At 46.5% G+C, this 20,257-nt stretch overlaps 1 protein-coding gene across 2 annotated transcripts in view; it reads right to left on the bottom strand.

The window, feature by feature from the left end:
- ccdc9 (coiled-coil domain containing 9) overlaps window positions 1–20,257 on the bottom strand; it is a 47,254-nt gene that overhangs the window by 13,357 nt on the left and 13,640 nt on the right. For both annotated transcript variants that reach the window (XM_056283560.1, XM_056283561.1), the window contains exons 5-12: window positions 17,382–17,723; window positions 15,423–15,506; window positions 14,381–14,545; window positions 13,480–13,661; window positions 12,138–12,199; window positions 5,169–5,283; window positions 3,240–3,375; window positions 1,629–2,157 (exon numbers count right to left, since the gene is read on the bottom strand). In XM_056283560.1, the coding sequence (XP_056139535.1) occupies window positions 1,629–2,157; window positions 3,240–3,375; window positions 5,169–5,283; window positions 12,138–12,199; window positions 13,480–13,661; window positions 14,381–14,545; window positions 15,423–15,506; window positions 17,382–17,723 (1,615 nt within the window). The remainder of the gene's footprint in view (window positions 1–1,628; window positions 2,158–3,239; window positions 3,376–5,168; window positions 5,284–12,137; window positions 12,200–13,479; window positions 13,662–14,380; window positions 14,546–15,422; window positions 15,507–17,381; window positions 17,724–20,257) is intronic.

Below are 20,257 nucleotides of genomic sequence, written 5' to 3'. Positions count from 1 at the left end.
ATGCTGCTTAGATACATTCTCCCGTCACCACCTTGCAGTCTCTAATCCCTTTCGGATCACGCCTCCTACTTAAGATATAGTCCACCTGTGTGCATTTTCCTCCACTCTTGTACTTCACCCTGTGTTCCTCCCTCTTCTTGAAATATGTATTCACCACAGCCATTTCCATCCTTTCTGCAAAATCCACCACCATCTGTCCTTCCACATTTCTCTCCTTGACACCATACCTACCCATCATCTCCTCATCACCTCTGTTCTCTTCACCAACATGCCCACTGAAGTCCGCTCCAATCACCCCTCTCTCCACCTTGGGTACACTCTCCACCACTTCGTCCAACTCACTCCAGAATTCTTTTTTCTCTTCCATCTCACACCCAAACTTGCGGGGCATATGTGCTGATTACATTCATCAATACACCTTCGATTTCCAGCTTCATACTCATCACTGTGTCTGACACTCTCTTTACCTCCAGCACACTCTTGACATACTCTTCCTTCAGAATTACTCAGAACTCATCCCAGCCATTTCACACTCAGCGGCAAACTGGCCCAGTGAGTGCTGGAGGTCACGTTCTGGTGCAGCCAACAAAACCACATCATCTGCGAAGAGCAGAGATGCAAATCTGAGGTTTCCAAAACGGACACACTCCTCACCTTGGCTGCGCCTTGAGATCCTGCCCATGAATATCACAAACAGAATCGGAGACAAGGGACGACCTTAGCGGAGTCCAACACCTACCGAAAACATGTTTGACTCTGTGCCGAGAATGCGGACACAGCTCTCACTTTGGTTATACAAGGACCGGATGGCTTGTAGCAACTGCCCCGGTACCCCATACTCCCCGAGTACACAACACAGAGTGCCCCAGGGTTCACGGTCACAAGCCTTCTCCAAGTCCACAAAACACATGTAGACTGGCTGGTCAAACTCCCATGCACCCCCTCAGCCCTTTCGCGAGGGTAAAGAGTTGGTCCGCTGTTCCGTGGCCAGGACGGAATCCGCAACTGTTCCCCTTGGATCCGAGGTTCAACAATTGGTCAGAGCCTCCTTTCCAGCACCCTAGAGTACACTTTCCCAGGGAGGCTGATTAATGTGATGCCTCTATAATTGGAGCACCTCCGGTCAAATTCATTCAAGGATAATTCTGTTTTGTTTTTTACAAAAAAGTATTTTTATTTTTTGCCATCATGCATATAGGTAATGATGTCATTTTATTGACAATTTTACTAATTACTAATAAGTTTAACTTTCATTTACACTTTCAAACAGGTGGCTTAGGTAATTGTGTGAAATTGGACTTGTTGAAGCCCCCTAAGATACCGTTGTAAAGGTGAGCCCAGCAGTGATCCCGTATTCAAAATCTCCAAAATGAAGCTGGTGAGTAAAATGACATCATAACCAATATGCACGATGACAAAAACGATGACAACAAGACCCAGATTGTAAAAACCAAACGAAAAAACCCTGTTATTATCCTTTCATTCTTTTAATAAGAAAAAAGTGGTAAATCGTAATGTATAGCGGCATATAGCTGCAGTTAAGAATCATAGAATATTATTCCAACTTTCTGCTGTTCAGATAAGGTGATGTCATTAAATTGGGAGTTCCCAAGTCATTTCAAAACTACCTGTCTCTGTGTCCTTCTTGGCATCAGGGCTGTCAGGTCCTCTGGGGCTGGGAGCCGGGTTCTCTCCTTGGCCCTGATTTGGGGTACCGCCCTCGGTGCTGGAGGGTTTCTGTGGGCTCTCCCCGCCCATGCTGCTTCTGGGTGACAGCATCTCCATCTCCTCGCCCCAGTCCGACACTGGCTGGTGGCCATCCAGCAGGGAGAAGGGGCTGAGTGGCTTGGCTCTCTCCGGCGACTCCTGGGCAGCTGTAGGAGAGGGGATGTGGACTTTGGGTCTGGGAGTGCGTCGCTCTTTGGGGCTCCCAGCTGATGGGCTGGATGTGGCGGGGACACGAGGAGCAGCAGGGGAAGCGGGGGAGGCCGGCTTGCTTTTCTCCGGGTCTTTCTTCTCATCAACCACGGAATTATGTTCTTCCTCGGGGCCGTCGCTCCCTTCCTCAACCTCTCCGTCCGAGTCTACATCGTCTCCGTCGCTGGCGTCCTCCCACTCATCCTCGTCCTCCTCCCTTCCTTCGTTCTTCTGCTGCACCTGAAGGAGTGTGTCGCATCAGATTTTTATAAAAGCTTAAGTAAAATCTTTGGACAGCATTGTTCCTTTACATAAAGAGTGAAGGTAATACAAGAATCAGTATAAGAGAGATGTTGACAATGGTATGATGTACTGTATGTATTTATCTTTGATGAAGATTAAGCAAGATAACCACTAAGTCAAACCTGAACCAGGCTTTTGCGTGTGTCACGTGTCTTCTAATCAAGAAAAATCAAGATTCAAATGGAGAACTGTTCAAGCAATCTAATATTTGATGAAGATATTCACAATCCACTTTGAATGCCACAAACATCTAAGAGAATTCTTCGGTTAAATACCAACCAAAAAGTTGTGCTGTACAAAAGTATCCAAAGGAGTTGAATCAAGTGCAACTGGACTTGGTATATACCCGTGAAGACGTTTCGCCTCTCATCCAAGAGGCTTCCTCAGTTCGTGCCTTTCTGACTAGATGAAGCTAGTCTGACTGGCTGGTGATGAGACTCAGAATTTTCTCCAAGAGGATAAATTCTGAGTCTCATCACCAGCCAGTCAGACTAGCTTCGTCTAGTCAGAAAGGCACCAACTGCGGAAGCCTCTTGGATGAGAGGCGAAACGTCTTCACGGATATATACCAAGTCCAGTTGCACTTGATTCAACTCCTTTGGATAACCATGACCTGGATGAATGAGAACATACACAGACATGTACAAAAGTACAACAACAAGGAAACGGCAAGACAATGACACTACATAATTCCTGCCAGGGTCAGAGGTTTAATTTTCCATGCAGCTCAGAGGAGAGAGAGCAAGGCACGAATTCTAGCTGCATTTCAAGCAAGTTAATTTGACATGAATTTTGAAGTTGTGAATAAATAAATGAATAGAAATTGCCAAATAAAAAGAATTCTTAAATCTGACAAAATATTTGTTCTGCTCACTTGAGGTAGGAAACAGACTTGTCAATAAAGAGAATATAGGATAAAGAGTGAGGTAAATGAAAATATTTAACTTTTAATATTTAAAGTTTGTTTAAACCTGACTGTACGTTGGGACGGACACACGGCTGCCTCCAGGGCTGAATACCTTCTGTGGCAGCAAAGCCTTAGGCTGCTGCTTCTCCTCCTCCTCCTCCTTCTTTGTCTTCTCTACTTTCTTCATCTTGTCCTCCTTCTCTTTCTCTTCATCATCTTTCTCTCCATCCCAGCGGTTGTCATGCATGCTGTCGGTGGCATTAAACATATGTCAGATCAAGTCTATTTAAAGTTTCACTATCACACCAGATCTCAACACAGTTTACAGCAAAAAGAAGAGACACATCTACTAAATAAAGGATGCAATTAAAGGCTAGTTAGTCTTTAATGTGGGCTTAGTCATAGTAGGCCATGAGAAAGTGAAAAAGGTGATCTGAAAATGTCTACTGAGTCTACCCATTCTGAGGTGCATTGCAAGGAAAGAAACATGGCTGGGGAACGCTCCACTTCCAATTCATTTTTTTATATACTCTAGGAACCGATGAGAAGCCAGCATATTGTGAGTGAATGGCATGTACTGGAATATAACATGTAATGTGAGTCCACTCAGGGTTTAATGTCAGAAGAAGCACTTTAAAGCCTCGCCTGGCGTTGACTGTGGTGATTTTGGTGTCATCGTGTGGAATACGGGGAGGTGTGTTGGGGATGTCTGGCTGGGGAAATTGGTGTTGGATCGGCTGGGGGAGCCTGGTCTGCTGCATTTGGTGGGCCTAAGGACCACAGCCCCTGCCTGGAGCTGCAACCCAAGAGGAAACACCGAGGGCGGTCTGACAGGATGCAGAAGCAGGGCAGGCTAAGCTAACTGCTAGTCCATGCAGACCGGCAGTTCCGACAGTCATCCTGGTTGGCGTTCGTTCCCTTGGACAGTGATTTTTTTTTAAAGTTTGGCTAGATATATGTTAGTTTAGATATATGTGTTAGTATGTGTGTTCTTGAAGTTCTTGTAGTGTTTGGATTTGTGTTTTTGTCGTTATGTTGCACGGCTGTGGGCAGGGGGAAGTGATACATAAAGTGTTCCTGATTCCTGATTTTAGGGCACCTTTTCTAGCCCCTTCCCCAGGTGCGGTGAGCAGAGTGGATCCTAAAGAGGGCTGCTCAGCCGTGGGTGCAGCTGCCAAAGGGCTTTCTATCTCATTCCACGAGCCCAGCGACTGAATGTAGCACCCACTGCCTGATGTGCCAGCTCATGAGTAGGGGCTTCCAGATCTCACAATCCTGCCCCCGTCACCACTTGTCCGTCGACATAGTACTTAATCCGGGATGTTAGGGTGGATTCCCTTTATGGAGGATGCCTGTGTGTGACTTTAACGTATGGAGACTGGTGCGCAGACAGCCACCACACAGTCCTTGACAGACCTGGGTCAGGATTCAGTGGCATGGAGTCCAAAACGACTGGGGGCCCATTTCTGCTGCAGCCTTCATCCGCCTTCTCAGCCATTGTGATGCTTCCCTAAAGTAAGCCATCATCTTCTGCCTGTTCCACCGTTGAGGTCTTGGTTGGATTTCTCTTTGTCAGGGACCTCCCCCTTGACCTTACCACCATGGGTGACCCTACCAGGAGCATAGCTCCAGACGGCATTGCTCTCAGGACCACGCAAGCTTCTCCACCATGACAAAGTGACAATCCACGGAGAAGGGCTATATATATATATATATATATCGTCACATTCTTAAAATAATGGCCTAAGTCATATTTTCAAGTTTTTTAAAAAAATGACTATTGACATACAAATAACACTTTCTGTCAATTATTAATTGACAGACAGCATTATTTGTATGTCAATAGTCATATATTGTCATAACCTTTTTGTGTGAAATGATTAAAAAATATCATATATTCTATATTTGTTTCAGTTTATTCTGTTTTTTGAAAAACTTGAAAATATGACTTAGGCCATTATTTTAAGAAGGTGACGATATATAAAAAAAGTGTGTGGAAAGACTGAGAGCCTTCCAGAACAAAGTGCAAAGTGTAACCGACCTGTAGCTCGGCCTCTGGCCCTTCCCTCGGCTCCATTCCCCTCGGCTTCCCTGGCTCCTGCCCTGGGACAGGAAGTCTCCAAATGTCGGGGCCTTCGGTGGTCGTTTACTGTCATCTGGACAAAATGAGGGAGGGATGGCATATGAATAACTTGACAAAAACAGGATTTATTAACCACAAAATGTAGAGAGAAAGAGGAGATATGGGATAGAGAGAGGAGGAATGAACAGATAGAGAGAAGAGAAAGAGTGGGTGGGGGGGGGTTGGTTTTGGAAATGTGGGATCCATACAGGATTGGTGCTTCTGTCCATAGCAGTGATGCATAACAAACAAGGCGGCCCCTGTTGTGATAGAGAAAGAGTGATAGAGAGACAAACTTTTATAACAGCTGCCTAGTTTTCAGTTTGCGCCATTAGCCCTCCTGTCTACTGAGGACTCTCCTAGTTTTACTCTGAAAGTTTTAAGTATTTTTCACTGTGGTAGATAGGATAATTAGAGTACATCCACCATAGGGCTGAAACAATTAGTTGATTAATCGATCAACAGAATATTAATCAATTGCAATTTTGGAAGATGATTGTGAATCATTCATCAAGTAAAAACATTAAACATTTGTTGGTTGAGGTTTCAGAAATGCTAAGATTTGCGTGCCGCCCTCTGATTTATATCATATTGAACAGTTTTAAGACACTTTGGACTCTGGGAACTTAAGATAAGCACTAATCAGAATTTTTTACTTTTAACAGACTAATTGATTAATTGATTATTCGGGGGTAAAAATCGGCAGATTAATTATCCCCACCAGGTGGTAGCCTTTGAAAAACGTTTGTTCTCGCTACTGCTCGCTCCTTTCTTCATTCAAGCTCTAGCTCGCTCAACCACTGCTGCGCTCTCTCTCTTGTTTGAAGCCAGAGCGGACCTGACTGTGCTTTCCGGAACATTAGCAAAGGCAGAGCTACTAGACTGCGACCAAAATGGTCGCATAGAAAACCTTTTCTTTTTGGAAAGTGCAAGTTATTATTAGACTTTGTCGCGTTCGTACGAGGGTCCACCTAGGCGGCTGCATATCCACAGACTGACAGGCAAAACCTTTTTATTAGCTAGAATTTTTAAGTATGAGCGCTGCATATTAAGAACTTTTTTTCCCATATTTCCCATTTGATACTGCAAATATACCTGTTTTATACCTTAACTGGGTGCTAACTCCTCAGCTGGTCTTTCACCTAAGTCTGAGTATGGAAGAAGGGATGATATGCAGGCAGTGCTTCTGTATTTTGCCTCCTCCTGGTAGGCGAAAAAAAGGGGCGGTTTGTCACCAAGTCTGAACACCAGAGACGGGGATATATGCCTGGCGGAGATCTGCACTCTACTGAGTGCACTCTTCCACTTTAATATGAACGCAATCTTTAGAAGCAGCCTCATCCACACAAACACATACATTTCAGAACAACTGGGAAGTTTTCAGTCCACACTCATGTTTTCCAATAGTTTTCGAAGTCTTTGCCACCCACACTGAAACACCAGAGCAAAAGCCTCTCCTTTGGGGCATAAGCATGCAACTTGAGCCGTCAGCTTTTTTAAAAGTTTAATTTTCCCTGTGCAAATTCAGTACCATGACTGGCCTTTTCAGGTTGACTGACTTTGGAGAGCATTTTGGAAATGCACAATTTTCCAGTGGTTGAAAACGCTGGTTCAGTATGGATGGAAGGCCAAAATGTGGAGAAACAGATGAGTTTTTGAATTTATCCATTGTTAGTGTGAACATACTCCAGAGACGTAGAGGTGACGAAGGCGTACGAATTTAAATACTTGGGGTCAGCTGTCCAAAGTAACAGGGAGTGCAGAAGAGAGGTGAAGAAGAGAGTACAGGCAGGGTGGAGTGGGTGCAGAAGAGTATCAGGAGTGATTTGTGACAGAAGGGTACCAGCAAGAGTTAAAGGGAAGGTTTACAAGGTGGTTGTGAGACCAGCTATGTTATATGGTTTGGAGACCGTGGCACTGATGAAAAGACAGGAGGCGGAGCTGGAGGTGACAGAGCTGAAGATGATAAGATTTTCATTGTGAGTGATGAAGGACAGGATTAGGAACGAGTATATTAGAGGGACAGCTCAGGTTGGTCGGCTTGGAGACAAAGCAAGAGAGGCAAGATTGAGTCTGCTTGGACATGTGTGGAGGAGAGATGCTGGGTATATTGGGGGAAGGATGCTGAATATGGAGTTGCCAGGGAAGAGGAGAAGAGGAAGGCCAAAGAGGAGGTTTATGGATGTGGTGAGAGAGGACATGCGGGTGGCTTGTGTGACAGAGGAAGATGCAGAGGACAGGAAGTGATGGAAACGGCTGATTGCAGAATTGATAAATCTATACATGTGAGAGGTTCGTGTATCACTGCACCCAAAACGACTCCAGATAAGCCACAAGGTAAATAAAATCATTAACTCCACTGTGCCATGCGAGAGCGGTACAAGGCAACCGTGCCTGGTGTGAGTACACTCTTACATCGAGAGAGACAGAGAGAGAACAAATCTAATTAAAGGTTATCTAATTAAATCTTAGTCATCTTTTAAAATGGTGTTTAACCCATTGCTTAGTCAGACATAACTAGTCTGAGATAAGGACGCTACACATGGATGACTGCTTAAATTTTACTGGTAGTGAAGATAAGAAGAGAAAAGCGGGTGAGGGTATACATGTGAGGATTTAATAAAAGAGGGAGGACGATATGAAATGAGAGGAGTAAAGCTAGGAAAAAGAAAGGGACAGCCGGGGAACAGAGGAGGCGAGAAAGGGATACTGGAAGGGAGGCAGGGAGAGAAAGAAGAGCGGCAAAGTAAGGACAGGACGGCAGGAATAAGAAAAGAAAACGAGGGCGAGAGAAAGAGGAGTAGAATGAAGAGGAGGATGGAGATAAAGGGATTCCAGCTGTGAAGAAGGTCACTCAGTAAATCCAAAAATTAATGTCTGTGGGGGAAAAGAAAAAAAACCCAGGAGTACACACAAACGCAGCCAGAGTGAGTGCAGACCATGACATGAGGCAAGTCTAAACCAACACTGCGATACACACTCAACATACAAACCAGACCTGGGTCAAACACTGTCCACAAATCATTTTTTGCCACTTTTGCCTCGCTCGGACTTTCAAAAACATTTGGGTTTTGCTGGCAGGGTGGGGGGTAAAATGTCTGTTAAGTTGGCGATCACAGGTGCGTCCGGGTAGAGTAGCGGTCGATTCCGTTGCCTACCAACATGGGGATTGACGGTTCGAATCCCCGTGTTACCTCCCGGCTTGGTCAGGCGTCCCTACAGACACAATTGGCCGTGTCTGCGGGTGGGAAGCCGGATGTGGTTATGTGTCCTGGTCGCTGCACTAGCGCCTCTTCTGGTCGGTTGGGGCGCCTGTTCAGGGGGGAGGGGGAACTGGGAGGAATAGCGTGATCCTCCCACCCCCTACATCCCCCTGGTATCCCACAGGTATCGGAGCAGACGTGGTAGTCGGCAGCCCTCCCCGGATCGACAGAGGGGGCGGAGCAGCGACCAGGACAACTTGGAAGAGTCGGGTAATTGGCCAAATACAATTTGGGGAGAAAAAAAAAAAGGGGGGGGTGAATGTTGGCGATCACAAGAGATGCATGCGAAACTGACGCATAGTCAGCTTTGATATGATTGTCTGAACTCTGACCTTCTTGTGGCACATAAGAGAAGCCCATCTGTACAATACTCAAAGAAAGCTAAAACAAACACAACAAGGACTGTGTGTTGATATTTTCTGACCCAGGCCCGGTAGCAGCACTCTGAGGTTAGCATGTGGTGAGAAGCTTGTGGTGCACAGCTGACCTCTTGAAAGGTGGTCAGATCACAACAGACCCAGTCCCAAAGCAACACCTGTACAAGAATCCGGGTAAGGTAGAGACAAGACCTCGAGTCGCTCTGAGTAAAAACAGAGGTGGATGAGTTGTTTTGGTTAGACTAATGAGATCAGCTCTACAGCTGATTGGTAAAGAAATGTTTTGAGCTTGGCAATCGAGTGGTTATCCTCAATTTCTTCAATTTTGGTAGATTTGGCATCATATGGTGGCTACAATAATTTGTTTTCATACCACTAATCCCCACATTTGATTCGGAAAAAAAAAAAAAACATGGCATTACGTGCAGGTCACAATTTTTGAAGGTTGCAGATTTTGGCATAACACCGGCGAGGTAAATCAGTGGTAACGTGGGTGGTTTGGAGGTTTGGAGAAAAAAGGCTGATCCGTCATCTGACAAGGTAATATTGAGCAAACATTTAATTAAACCCGGTGAAATGGGTAATCTTTAGCTTTGTATTTGAGCAACTATCGCATTCTCGCTATTACACTATTAGAAACTTGCTGACAGCGCTATAAATACAGGAGCAGGTCCTGCTCTCGTTCATACATGCAACGGTCCAGTCTTCTGAATATGCATCTTTGTGTGCACACCGAACATGAGTGATTTCACTTTGGCTGTCGAGCCCATGGATGCAAATATGAACAGGACCTCAGACTGTCTGGACCAGGGGCCCCATCCCCTTTACGGTCACTCATGCTTAATACTCAGCCACTTGTGGTAGTGCATACTGTTTTGGAGCAATAATGAACAATTTAAAACAAAGCTTACACTGATGATAGCCAGGATATACAGAACTGCAAAGGGACCCGTTGTTAGCCAATTCGTCCACATATCCAAGAGCATGAAATGTAAAAGAGGAGTACTTTCACAGGCAACAAATCAAAAAAAGGATCTATAGACGGGCTATGTTTTATGGTTTGGAGACATGAAAAGACAGGAGGCGGAGCTGGGGGTGGCAGAGCTGAAGATGCTAAGCCCCCCCCTCCTTTTTCTCCCAATTGTATCTGGCCAATTACCCCGCTCTTCTGAGCCTCCCCGGTTACTGCTCCACCCCCTCTGCTGATCCAGGGAGAGCTGCAGACTACCACATGCCTCCTCCCATACATGTGGAGTCACCAGCCGCTTCTTTTCACCCGACAGTGAAAAGTTTCACCGGGGGGACGTAGCGTGTGGGAGCATCACACTATTCCCCCCAGTTCCCCCTCCCCCCTGAACAGGCGCTCCAACCGACCAGAGGAGGCGCTAGTGCGGCGACCAGGACACATACCCACATCCGGCTTCCCCCCTGCCAACAAGGCCGGTTATGTCTGTAGAGATGCCCGACCAAGCCGGAGGTAACATGGGGATTCGAACCGGCGATCCCCATGTTGGCAGGCAACGGAATAGACCACTACGCTACCCGGATGCCCCCAGGAAGATGCTAAGATTTTCATTGGGAGTGACCCAATGAAAATCTTAGCAAGATGGTTGTGAGACCAGCTATGTTGTATGGTTTGGAGACAGTAGAACTGATGAAAAGACAGGAGGCGGCACTGGAGGTGACAGAGCTGAAGATGATAAGATTTTCATTGGGAGTGACGAAGAAGGACAGTATTAGGAACGAGTATATTAGAGGGACAGCTCAGGTTGGTCGGTTTGGAGACAAAGCAAGAGAGGCAAGATGGAGATGGTTTGGACATGTGTGGAGGAGAGATGCTGGGTATATTGTGAGAAGGATGTTGAATATGGAGCTGCCAGGGAAGAGGAAAAGAGGAAGGCCAAAGAGGAGGTTTATGGATGTGGTGAGGGAGGACATGCAGGTGGCTGGTGTGACAGAGCAAGATGCAGAGGACAGGAAGAGATGGAAACGGATGATCCGCTGATGATCCTAACGGGAGCAGCCGAAAATAGTAGTAGTAGTAGTAGTAGCAGTAGATACACAGGCACCATAACAGTATACTGAGTAAGTTGTATCATGGTTGGGGGGGCCCAGCTTTACATCTTATCTGGGAACACAGAATTCCTAGCAGCATCCCTGCACACACCAAACAAACAGTGGGCTAGACTACAAGTTTGGCAGATGAAGCAGTGGGTTTAGCGGTGCAGGTACAGGCTAACGGACTTGGGGGGGCGTTTCCTTTGGACTGGGCTCTGTTGTGCTCAGACAGACAAGCAGATGGAACATACACACGCTTGAATCTCAGTCCCATGCTGTTGTCTAACCTGATGCCCTGCCCCGAGGCTCTGTGCGGGAGGGTCGCCCCCTTGCTGCGTGGAGGACACACATACACAGAGGTCACAAACCCAAGAGACACACGTTACATTCGAAACATCAACTCACACACACACAAAAACTAAACTTTATATTCACAACACGATCGCAGACGCACACATCATAACCACAATATATAAAGCAGCCATCACAACTCGTTCCTCAGCAGCCGATAACTGTGTGTGGCATTAACACCAGTGATGGAATGGCGGTCTAAGTGTCATCCGAATTCAATTTAATTCTCTTTTCATTTGATAAGATTTTACCCCCTGTCTGAAGCTGGTATGAACCGTCACACTGATAATTCAAAGTGGACATACGTAGTCAGACATGCATAAAGATGCAAAGTCTAAATAGGACACACATTCTCTGATATCTTGCTTTACAAGAATGTGTATACTTTTTAGGTAATGAACGTTCAAGTTAAAGACAGGAGGTTAAAGTTATCCATCTTCTGATCCATCACTCCATCAGAGGGGGAGAAAGACATAGAAAGCACCAACAAGTAAGAACCGGGGGGGTTCCGAAAAGCCCTTCACCTCCTCTCACCACAGCCCAGCGAAAGCTTAAAATTGCTGATTTGGACACCAGGGAAATACAGCGTACATTTACATAATGAGCATTAATCAGTTCACATTTACATAACGGCCTTAATCGCCTGGGGGAGGGACTAGGGCTTGAATGCCATGATTGTTCATTTTATGTGTGTGGGCATGTTTGTGACATTATTTCAGACAAGGGCAGACGTTGGGGGGGCAGGTCCGCTCGCATTGTCTCGTCAGGTGTTGCGTAACCACGGAAACAACACTCTGTCAGAAACCATGTGTGTGTTATGTGCATGTGTTATGACTTGCCTCTTCTGCCGCCAGGCTCTGGGGCCATTCCCTCCGCAGACACAGATGGGTCCTCCTTGAACCTGTGAAAGATGCCACAGGGTTAGAGAAACACATACACCCACACCCACAGTTCTCCTTCCACACCTGTCAACATGTCACTCCCCATTCCTTTAAATTGTAATATCTTGCTTCAGTATAAAACTCTGCTTCATATTTGTTCGGGTTTGTTAAAGCTCGTCTGACAGCATTGCTAGATCTCCTCATTAAATAAGAACATTACAGCTGGCTGAAACCGCATACTGAAAACTCAAGGGTGAAAATTTGTCCTTCACAATGTGACAACAGAATCCCACTAAACTTCAGAATGTCAATAAAGAGATCCAGGTGACCGTCACAGGTTATCTGAAACTTCCCTGAAATAATGTTTTCTTCCTCAGATTGATCCATGACCTTTGTATCAAATGTACACGATGAGCTGAGAATTTTCTGATGGGTATTATAAAGGTCTCTACTGGAAAATGGTGGATTGCTCCCTCCCGGTTGTGGATGAGTTGTTGCCTCAAGTGAAGGAGTTTGAGTATCTCGGGGTCTTGGTCACAAGTGAGGGTAGGATGGAGCGGGAGATTGACAGGCGGATTGGTACAGCATCAGCAGTAATGCGGACGTTGTACCGGACCGTTGTGGTGAAGAGGGAGCTGAGCCGGGAGGCAAAGCTCTCAATTTACCAGTCAGTCTTCGTTCCAACCCTCACCTATGGTCATGAGCTTTGGGTAGTGACCGAAAGGGTGAGATCGGGGATACAAGTGGCTGAAATGAGTTTCCTCCGTAGGGTGTCTGGGCTCAGCCTTAGAGATAGGGTGAGGAGCTCAGACATCCAGAGGGAGCTCAGAGTAGAGCCGCTGCTCCCTCGCGTCGAAAGCAGCCAGTTGAGGTGGTTCGGGCATCTGATTAGGATGCCTCCTGGGCGCCTTCCTTTGGAGGTTTTCCGGGGACGTCCAACTGGGAGGAGACCCCGGGGTAGACCCAGAACTCGCTGGACGGACTACATGTCCAATCTGGCCTGGGAACGCCTTCAGATCCCCCCAGGAGGAGCTGGAGGGTGTTGCTGGGGAGAGGGATGTCTGGAGTGCCCTACTTAGCTTGCTGCCACCGCGACCCGACCCCGATACAACAAACAACAATACAAACACCGATATTCTCCTTAAACCTCCTTTTCCTCCTTTCTTCCATTAACCTCTGTCTCTCCTGTCTGCCTACCTCCTCCACTTCCCCTTCAAGGCTCCCCCCAGTCTGATGTCCCCTACTGCGCTCCCCCTTTTTCTCCTACTCTCCCCCCTCCATCTCCCTCCACTCCTCTCACATGCTGTCGGTCTTCTGGGCGTCCCACTCTCGTCTCCACTGGCCTGTGGCATTGCGATGGCGTGCCAGTCTCTCCTCGTCGATCTTCTCACGCTCCTTCTTCCAGCGCAGGTACTCGGCCCGTTCCCGGCCTGTCATGGACATGGTCATGTCCATGGAACCCTTAGGACCGGGCCGCCGGCTCTGTTGAGACAAGAAGGCCAGAGGAGGGATAGAGTTAGCGGGGCAAATGTGCAGTAGGTCATTTGTCAAATCAGTCCTTTATAAAGTGAGTGCGTGGGCAGTGGGGACATTAGTTTCTTATTTTGTGCTGTAGAAGTGATATGATTTATAATCTACTGAGTACCTTCTGCAGATATATATATATATATATATATAGACAGACAGACAGACAGAACGAGAACATGTGAGAGTGAGCAAGTAAGCAAATTGGTGTGTGAGAGGCAAGACAAAACAGGTCAGAGAGAAAGAGAGAGACTACAAACTTTATTGTGGTTTCTGGTTGGTGCCACGCTGGGCAGACAAGCCAAATAAATGCAGTAACTCACCATTAAACATCTAGCATTGTGTCTGGATGTGAGCTCCTGTTGTTCTTGCACTGTGTGCCAGTATGCACGCCTTCTTATGTAAGTTCTGTTGCATTACCATCAATATGTCTCAACATTTCCCCTTCATTATGTTCTGTTTGTACTCTACTCATTGATATCCTGGTCTTTGTTGGTGTAATGAGCTATTTTCCCCTACAGAAATCAATTAAGGTTACAATAATCTAATCCGAGACATCAGCATCTCTCTGCACTGGTGTCATCAAGACAACTTCCTGTGGATGTACTGTACACAGCATGTTAAATGAGTCTGACTAGAACTGTCTAAAGTTTTGTCAGGAAACAGGAAGGACTCACAGTCCACTCTTTCTCCAGCTCGGTTCCTGTCTTCACGTTGTCAAAGTCCAGTCCGCCCCAGTTCCTCACGTGTCTCCGGCTGCCCTCCTTGCGGTCCATGTCCAGTGCCGGGCCCGAGCGCCGCGGGTCATCCAGGAAGTTACGGACAGGCTTGTCTCCATCCGCCTGCAGAGATGAACACCAAATGTAATCCCTCAAAAAAAAAAACCCTCCCTTCCACCAATGGGTTACCATTTTTAACAGGTCTGCACATATGACCAACAGAAAGGACCAGCTATGTACAATTCCAACCTTTGTTTCTAAGCTAAGACATGTCTAATTACCAACTGTCCCCCCCCCCCTTTTCTCCCCAACTGTACTTGGCCAATTACCCCACTCTTCTGAGCCGTCCCGGTTGCTGCTCCATCCCCTGTCGATCCGGGGAGGACTGCAGACTACCACATGCCTCCTCCGATACATGTGGCGTCACCAGCCGCTTCTTTTCACCTGACAGTGAGGAGTTTCACACTATTCCCCCCCAGTTACCCCTCCCCCCTGAACAGGCGCCACGACCGACCAGAGGAGGTGCTAGTGCAGCGACCAGGACACATACCCACATCCGGCTTCCCACCCGCAGACATGACCAATTGTGTCTGTAGGGATGCCAAGCCGGAGGTAACATGGGGATTCGAACCGCTGATCCCCATGTTGGTAGGCAATGGAACAGACCCCTACACTACCAGGACGACCATTACTACCAATTGTTAAGATAATAATAATAATAACAATAATAATACATTTTATTTGTGGGCGCCTTAGAGAGCACTCAAGGACACCTTACAGAAGACAGTAAAAAACAAGCAGCACTGTATCAGACAGCATCAAATCAAAACAAAGCAGGGTAGACAATAACAAGTTAACACAACAGATAAGTATAAAATCATCATCTGCACAAAACTCAATAATGAAGCCTTTCACACTCTAGGGATGTCAATCTTAATCTTATAACAAAACTTGATTTTTTTTCTAAATTGTTATTTTTTAGAGAATGTTTCTGACATACCCGTTGTCCTCGCTCATACTCGGCTATTCTCTCCATCTCCTCATTCATTTTCTCAATGTTCTGCCTTCTCTTCTCCTCCCACTCCTGTCAAGGGAACCAACAACACATGTAAGTGAATCAGAAGGATTAGAATCACATTTATGGTGGCTATAACATTGGATGACGGCACCGCTAGTGCTGAGCAGTACACCGCCATTTCTGTAGATTTTCAGCGTTCAAATAGAAAACCGAACCGAGTTCAGTTCCGTTATTACAATGCACTGATACAGCCGCCAGTCTTTTGTGTTTGGTCATGTGTGTGTGTCTGTCCGCGGCTAATCTCGCAAACTACTGGACCTATCAGACTAAATTCTTTTGTGCAGAGTGATGACTGTATAATGAAGAACTTGTTGTGGTTGCGGTGATTTAAATACCTTCCAAAAACGTTTGTTCTCGCTATTGGTGCTCGCTCTCTTCATTCACTCTCTAGCTCCCTGGACCAACGCTGCCCGCCCTGAGTCAACCGTGTGCATGCGCAACTCACATCTTACGGCAGTGTTGCACGGTTTTGGGTTGCATTGTGTGTGTGTGTGTGTGGGGGGGGCTTGGGCAGGTGCACTGAATTTGGGCCAGTTTTTTAACTATATTACAAATTACAATATATTCAAATTATATATTCAGAAAAATGTATCCCTTTGTTATGCAAACAAAATAATTTTCTCCACATCCAGTCCCTCAGTACAACATTGATATGCGTTACCATTATTACCACACCCACCCACCCAATCGCAGCTTGCCCGATAAACCCACACAAGCTATAGTGTTTTTGCAACGCCACTTCATAGCAACTGCCCTGGTGAATTTGTGTTGGTCATAGAAAGATGATACGAGAAATCGCAGGGGATTACCGCTCCTTCTCTGCTCTCACGGATGTGCACACAGGTCTGACACGGAACAGACGGACATCTGCAACAGTCCACCCTCCCCGACAGCTGCTGGTCAGCAAGTTCACCTGGCCAGTGTACACAGTTCTGGTGTTGTCAGTTCACCTGGCCTAAATGACCGTACAAAGTTCTACACTGAGTTGGAAGATGGAATGGTCGTGACCTGTTTGGTGTGAAGACATTTTTAACATGTATTTTCATTGCAAGAGAAACCTCTATGCTTCAGCTGTGTTGCTTTAATTATCATTATTTATTTGGCTCTTTGATAGCACGGGATTACGCATTTCTCTCTCTCTCTCCCTCACTCTCGTGTCACACACGTCTAAAAACTACAATACCGATCGTCCCTTGTGCACAGAACTCCTGCGTATGGTAATTCGCAGTAGTGTTGGTGAAGACTCGTCAAGCCAGTTTGAGTGAGCTGCAGCAAAAATAACTAAATAAATAAATCTGGAATTCTTCTCGATTTGTTTTTCTGCTGTTTTAAGAGGCCAGCTAAACGCCAATATCCCCAACATAGCCTAAACATTACCCCACCAAGTCCCCTGGGCACATTTCCTGTGTGATGTGAAGGATGACAAGTTGCGTGAGAACTAGATAGTTAATTAGCAGATAATGGCCTGTTTTTTTGAAAATTAAAATAGTTTGTCTAATTACTGCTATTAAGTTTGATCTAAAAGCGGAAAACTAACTAACGATTCTAGATTTTAAGCTGGATAGTTGGCTAACATTATCTGCCAGTTAACCTTGCCAGTGCTATTATGACATTTCAAGTGAAAATATTTGGCCCATGATAAATGGATGGCAGCTTTTCTGAGCTTGATCACAAAATAATTACTAAAACCGTTCAATTTGCAGTCATTAACGCTTGTTCAAATGCCCAAAAGAAAAAAAGAAAAAAGAAAGAAACAGAAAAAACGAACCAGAAACCAGAATTATTCCAAGAAACTGAACCAAGTTAGAAAAACACTAACCGCTCAGCACTGGTTACTGCTGAGACAAGTCAGCAAAATAACAACAGATCATCCACAGTCACCTTTGATTTCCTGTCAATACCAGCTTGTGGTCCTGGTCCTCCTCCTCCGCTGCCGCCTCCTCCTCCTCCTCTTCCTCTCCTCCCTCCTCTACGCCCCTGCCCTCCTCCTTCGCCGGTCTCACCATCTCTGGGAGTTCTTTCAGGGCGAGGCTCCCTGTCTCTCCTCTCCTGGCGGCCCCCTCCACCCCTCTCTCTCTGACCTCCCCGGCTGAGGCGCCCTGACCCTGTCCTCCTGGACGGGCTATGGGCCTCGCTCTGAGCTCTCGGACCACCGTCGCTGTCCTCTGAAGTTCTCCGGCCGCGGGGCGTCCCGGGCTTCCAGTCATTCGCCACTCTCTTTTCCTGTTAGGGGTACAAAGACATGGATGTCAATGAGTTGAAAGCCTGATGACAGGCAGCTGCTGGACCGACAGCTGAGTAAGTTCACACATATATGGGACACTCCACATAAAGACACACCCCCTCTGCTGATCCGGGCAGGGCTGCAGACTACCACATGCCTCCTTTGATACATGTGGAGGCGGCAGCCACTTCTTTTCACCTGACAGTGAGGAGTTTCACCAGGGGGACATAGCACGTGGGAGGATCATGCTATTCCCCCCAGTTCCCCTTCCCCCCTCCCCAAACAGGCGCCCCAACTGACCAGAGGAGGACACATATCCACATCCGGCTTCCCACCTGCAGACACGGCCAATCGGCTCTGTCCATAACTGCAGTCCACCGACTTCCAGTTTCTACTGCAGCGGTCATACCAGTTTCCTGTTTGTTGGCATGTGCTATTGACGATGGCATATTTTTCACATTGCCTGCAAGATTTACCATGGATGAATGCCAAGTTACGTCCACAATTATTAGTATGAGCATACGGACGGAATTGTGGCTGTAACTTGATATGTTCAACTTGAAACTTTTTCACCCGTTTGCTGGTAGGTGCAGGTGAAAGTTTGTCAACAACTCTGTGCACGTGGTTGACATTTATCCATGGTAAATCTTGCAGTCATCGCAAAAAACATGCCATTGTCGGTAGCACACGCCAACAAACAGGAAACTGGTATGACCACTGCAGTAGAAACCGGAAGTCGGCGGACAACAGTTACTCACAGAGTCATTTGTGTCTGTAGGGATGCCTGACCAAGCCGGAGGTAAGATGGGGATTCAAACCGCCGATCCCCGTGCTGGTAGACAATGGAATAGACCGCCATGCCACTCAGATACCCTTAAAAAAAATCTTATTTGGGATGTAAAGTATTAAGAAGAGACTGAAAGTTTTAGGAAATCCCTTAACTATTCTGACCTGTGGACCAAAAATGAAGAAAAAAAAAAAAACGGTCCTGTCCTGAAGTTGAGAAAGAGAGAGAGAGAGTGAGAGAGACAATGCTGGGATGAATTTAGAGACAGAAATTAGCAGGGCAGGAAAAGACGCCCTATGATGTAATGCAGAGAGACAGAGAGAGAGAGGGGGAGACGAAGAAAAAAAGGAAAGAAAAACAGATAAAGATAGAGGGAGATGAGAGACAAGGACAGAAACAGGGAGGCTGCCAGGGTCCTGTTCAGCTTTTCAAATATCTGAACAGATCCAACGTAAGTTGTCTCAAGTTTAAAGGTGAGTCTGTTGGACTTCGTGTCACCCAGCAGGGAGCCTTCATCATTCATCACTGTCAACTCTGTCGTTCTCTGTGACCTTTGCAGATTCACCGCAGGAGCTCTGAGGTCTTCATGATTCATTTAGAGGCAATCTGCAACACACCTGCATGACCACCGCAGACTCATCCTGCCCCACATTTACATCCCAGTCCTCTGGGGGACACGAACTAGAATTTGCTTACTTCGTTCAAGAAAGGCCTAAAGTATGAGAGGCTGTAAAAGCCATAATTCTCAGTTACACTCTCACACACTATCAAACCCTCTCTCACGCACTATCAAACCCTCTCTCACACACACTATCAAACCCTCTCACACACACTATCAAACCCTCTCTCACACTATCAAACCCTCTCTCACACACACTATCAAACCCTCTCTCACACTATCAAACCCTCTCTCACACTATCAAACCCTCTCTCACACACACTATCAAACCCTCTCTCACACTATCAAACCCTCTCTCACACACACTATCAAACCCTCTCTCACGCACTATCAAACCCTCTCTCACACACACTATCAAACCCTCTCTCACGCACTATCAAACCCTCTCTCACACACACTATCAAACCCTCTCTCACACACACTATCAAACCCTCTCTCACACACACTATCAAACCCTCTCTCACACACACTATCAAACCCTCTCACACACACTATCAAACCCTCTCTCACACACACTATCAAACCCTCTCTCACACACTATCAAACCCTCTCTCACGCACTATCAAACCCTCTCACACACACTATCAAACCCTCTCACACACACTATCAAACCCTCTCTCACGCACTATCAAACCCTCTCTCACACGCACTATCAAACCCTCTCTCACACACTATCAAACCCTCTCTCACACACTATCAAACCCTCTCTCACGCACTATCAAACCCTCTCTCACACACACTATCAAACCCTCTCTCACGCACTATCAAACCCTCTCACACACACTATCAAACCCTCTCACACACACTATCAAACCCTCTCTCACGCACTATCAAACCCTCTCTCACACACACTATCAAACCCTCTCACACGCACTATCAAACCCTCTCACACACACTATCAAACCCTCTCACACACACTATCAAACCCTCTCTCACGCACTATCAAACCCTCTCTCACGCACTATCAAACCCTCTCTCACGCACTATCAAACTCCCCAAGTTGATCTCACAGAAATAAGTGAAACAACCACGACCCCTTAACACCGCATTACATGGTGGTGGCACAT

Source organism: Lampris incognitus, chromosome 7 (genome assembly GCF_029633865.1).
Source record: "Lampris incognitus isolate fLamInc1 chromosome 7, fLamInc1.hap2, whole genome shotgun sequence".
In the NCBI taxonomy this organism is placed as follows: domain Eukaryota; kingdom Metazoa; phylum Chordata; class Actinopteri; order Lampriformes; family Lampridae; genus Lampris; species Lampris incognitus.
The sequence above is the reverse complement of the archived record's forward strand: the minus strand, read 5'-3'. Positions and strand labels throughout refer to the sequence as shown.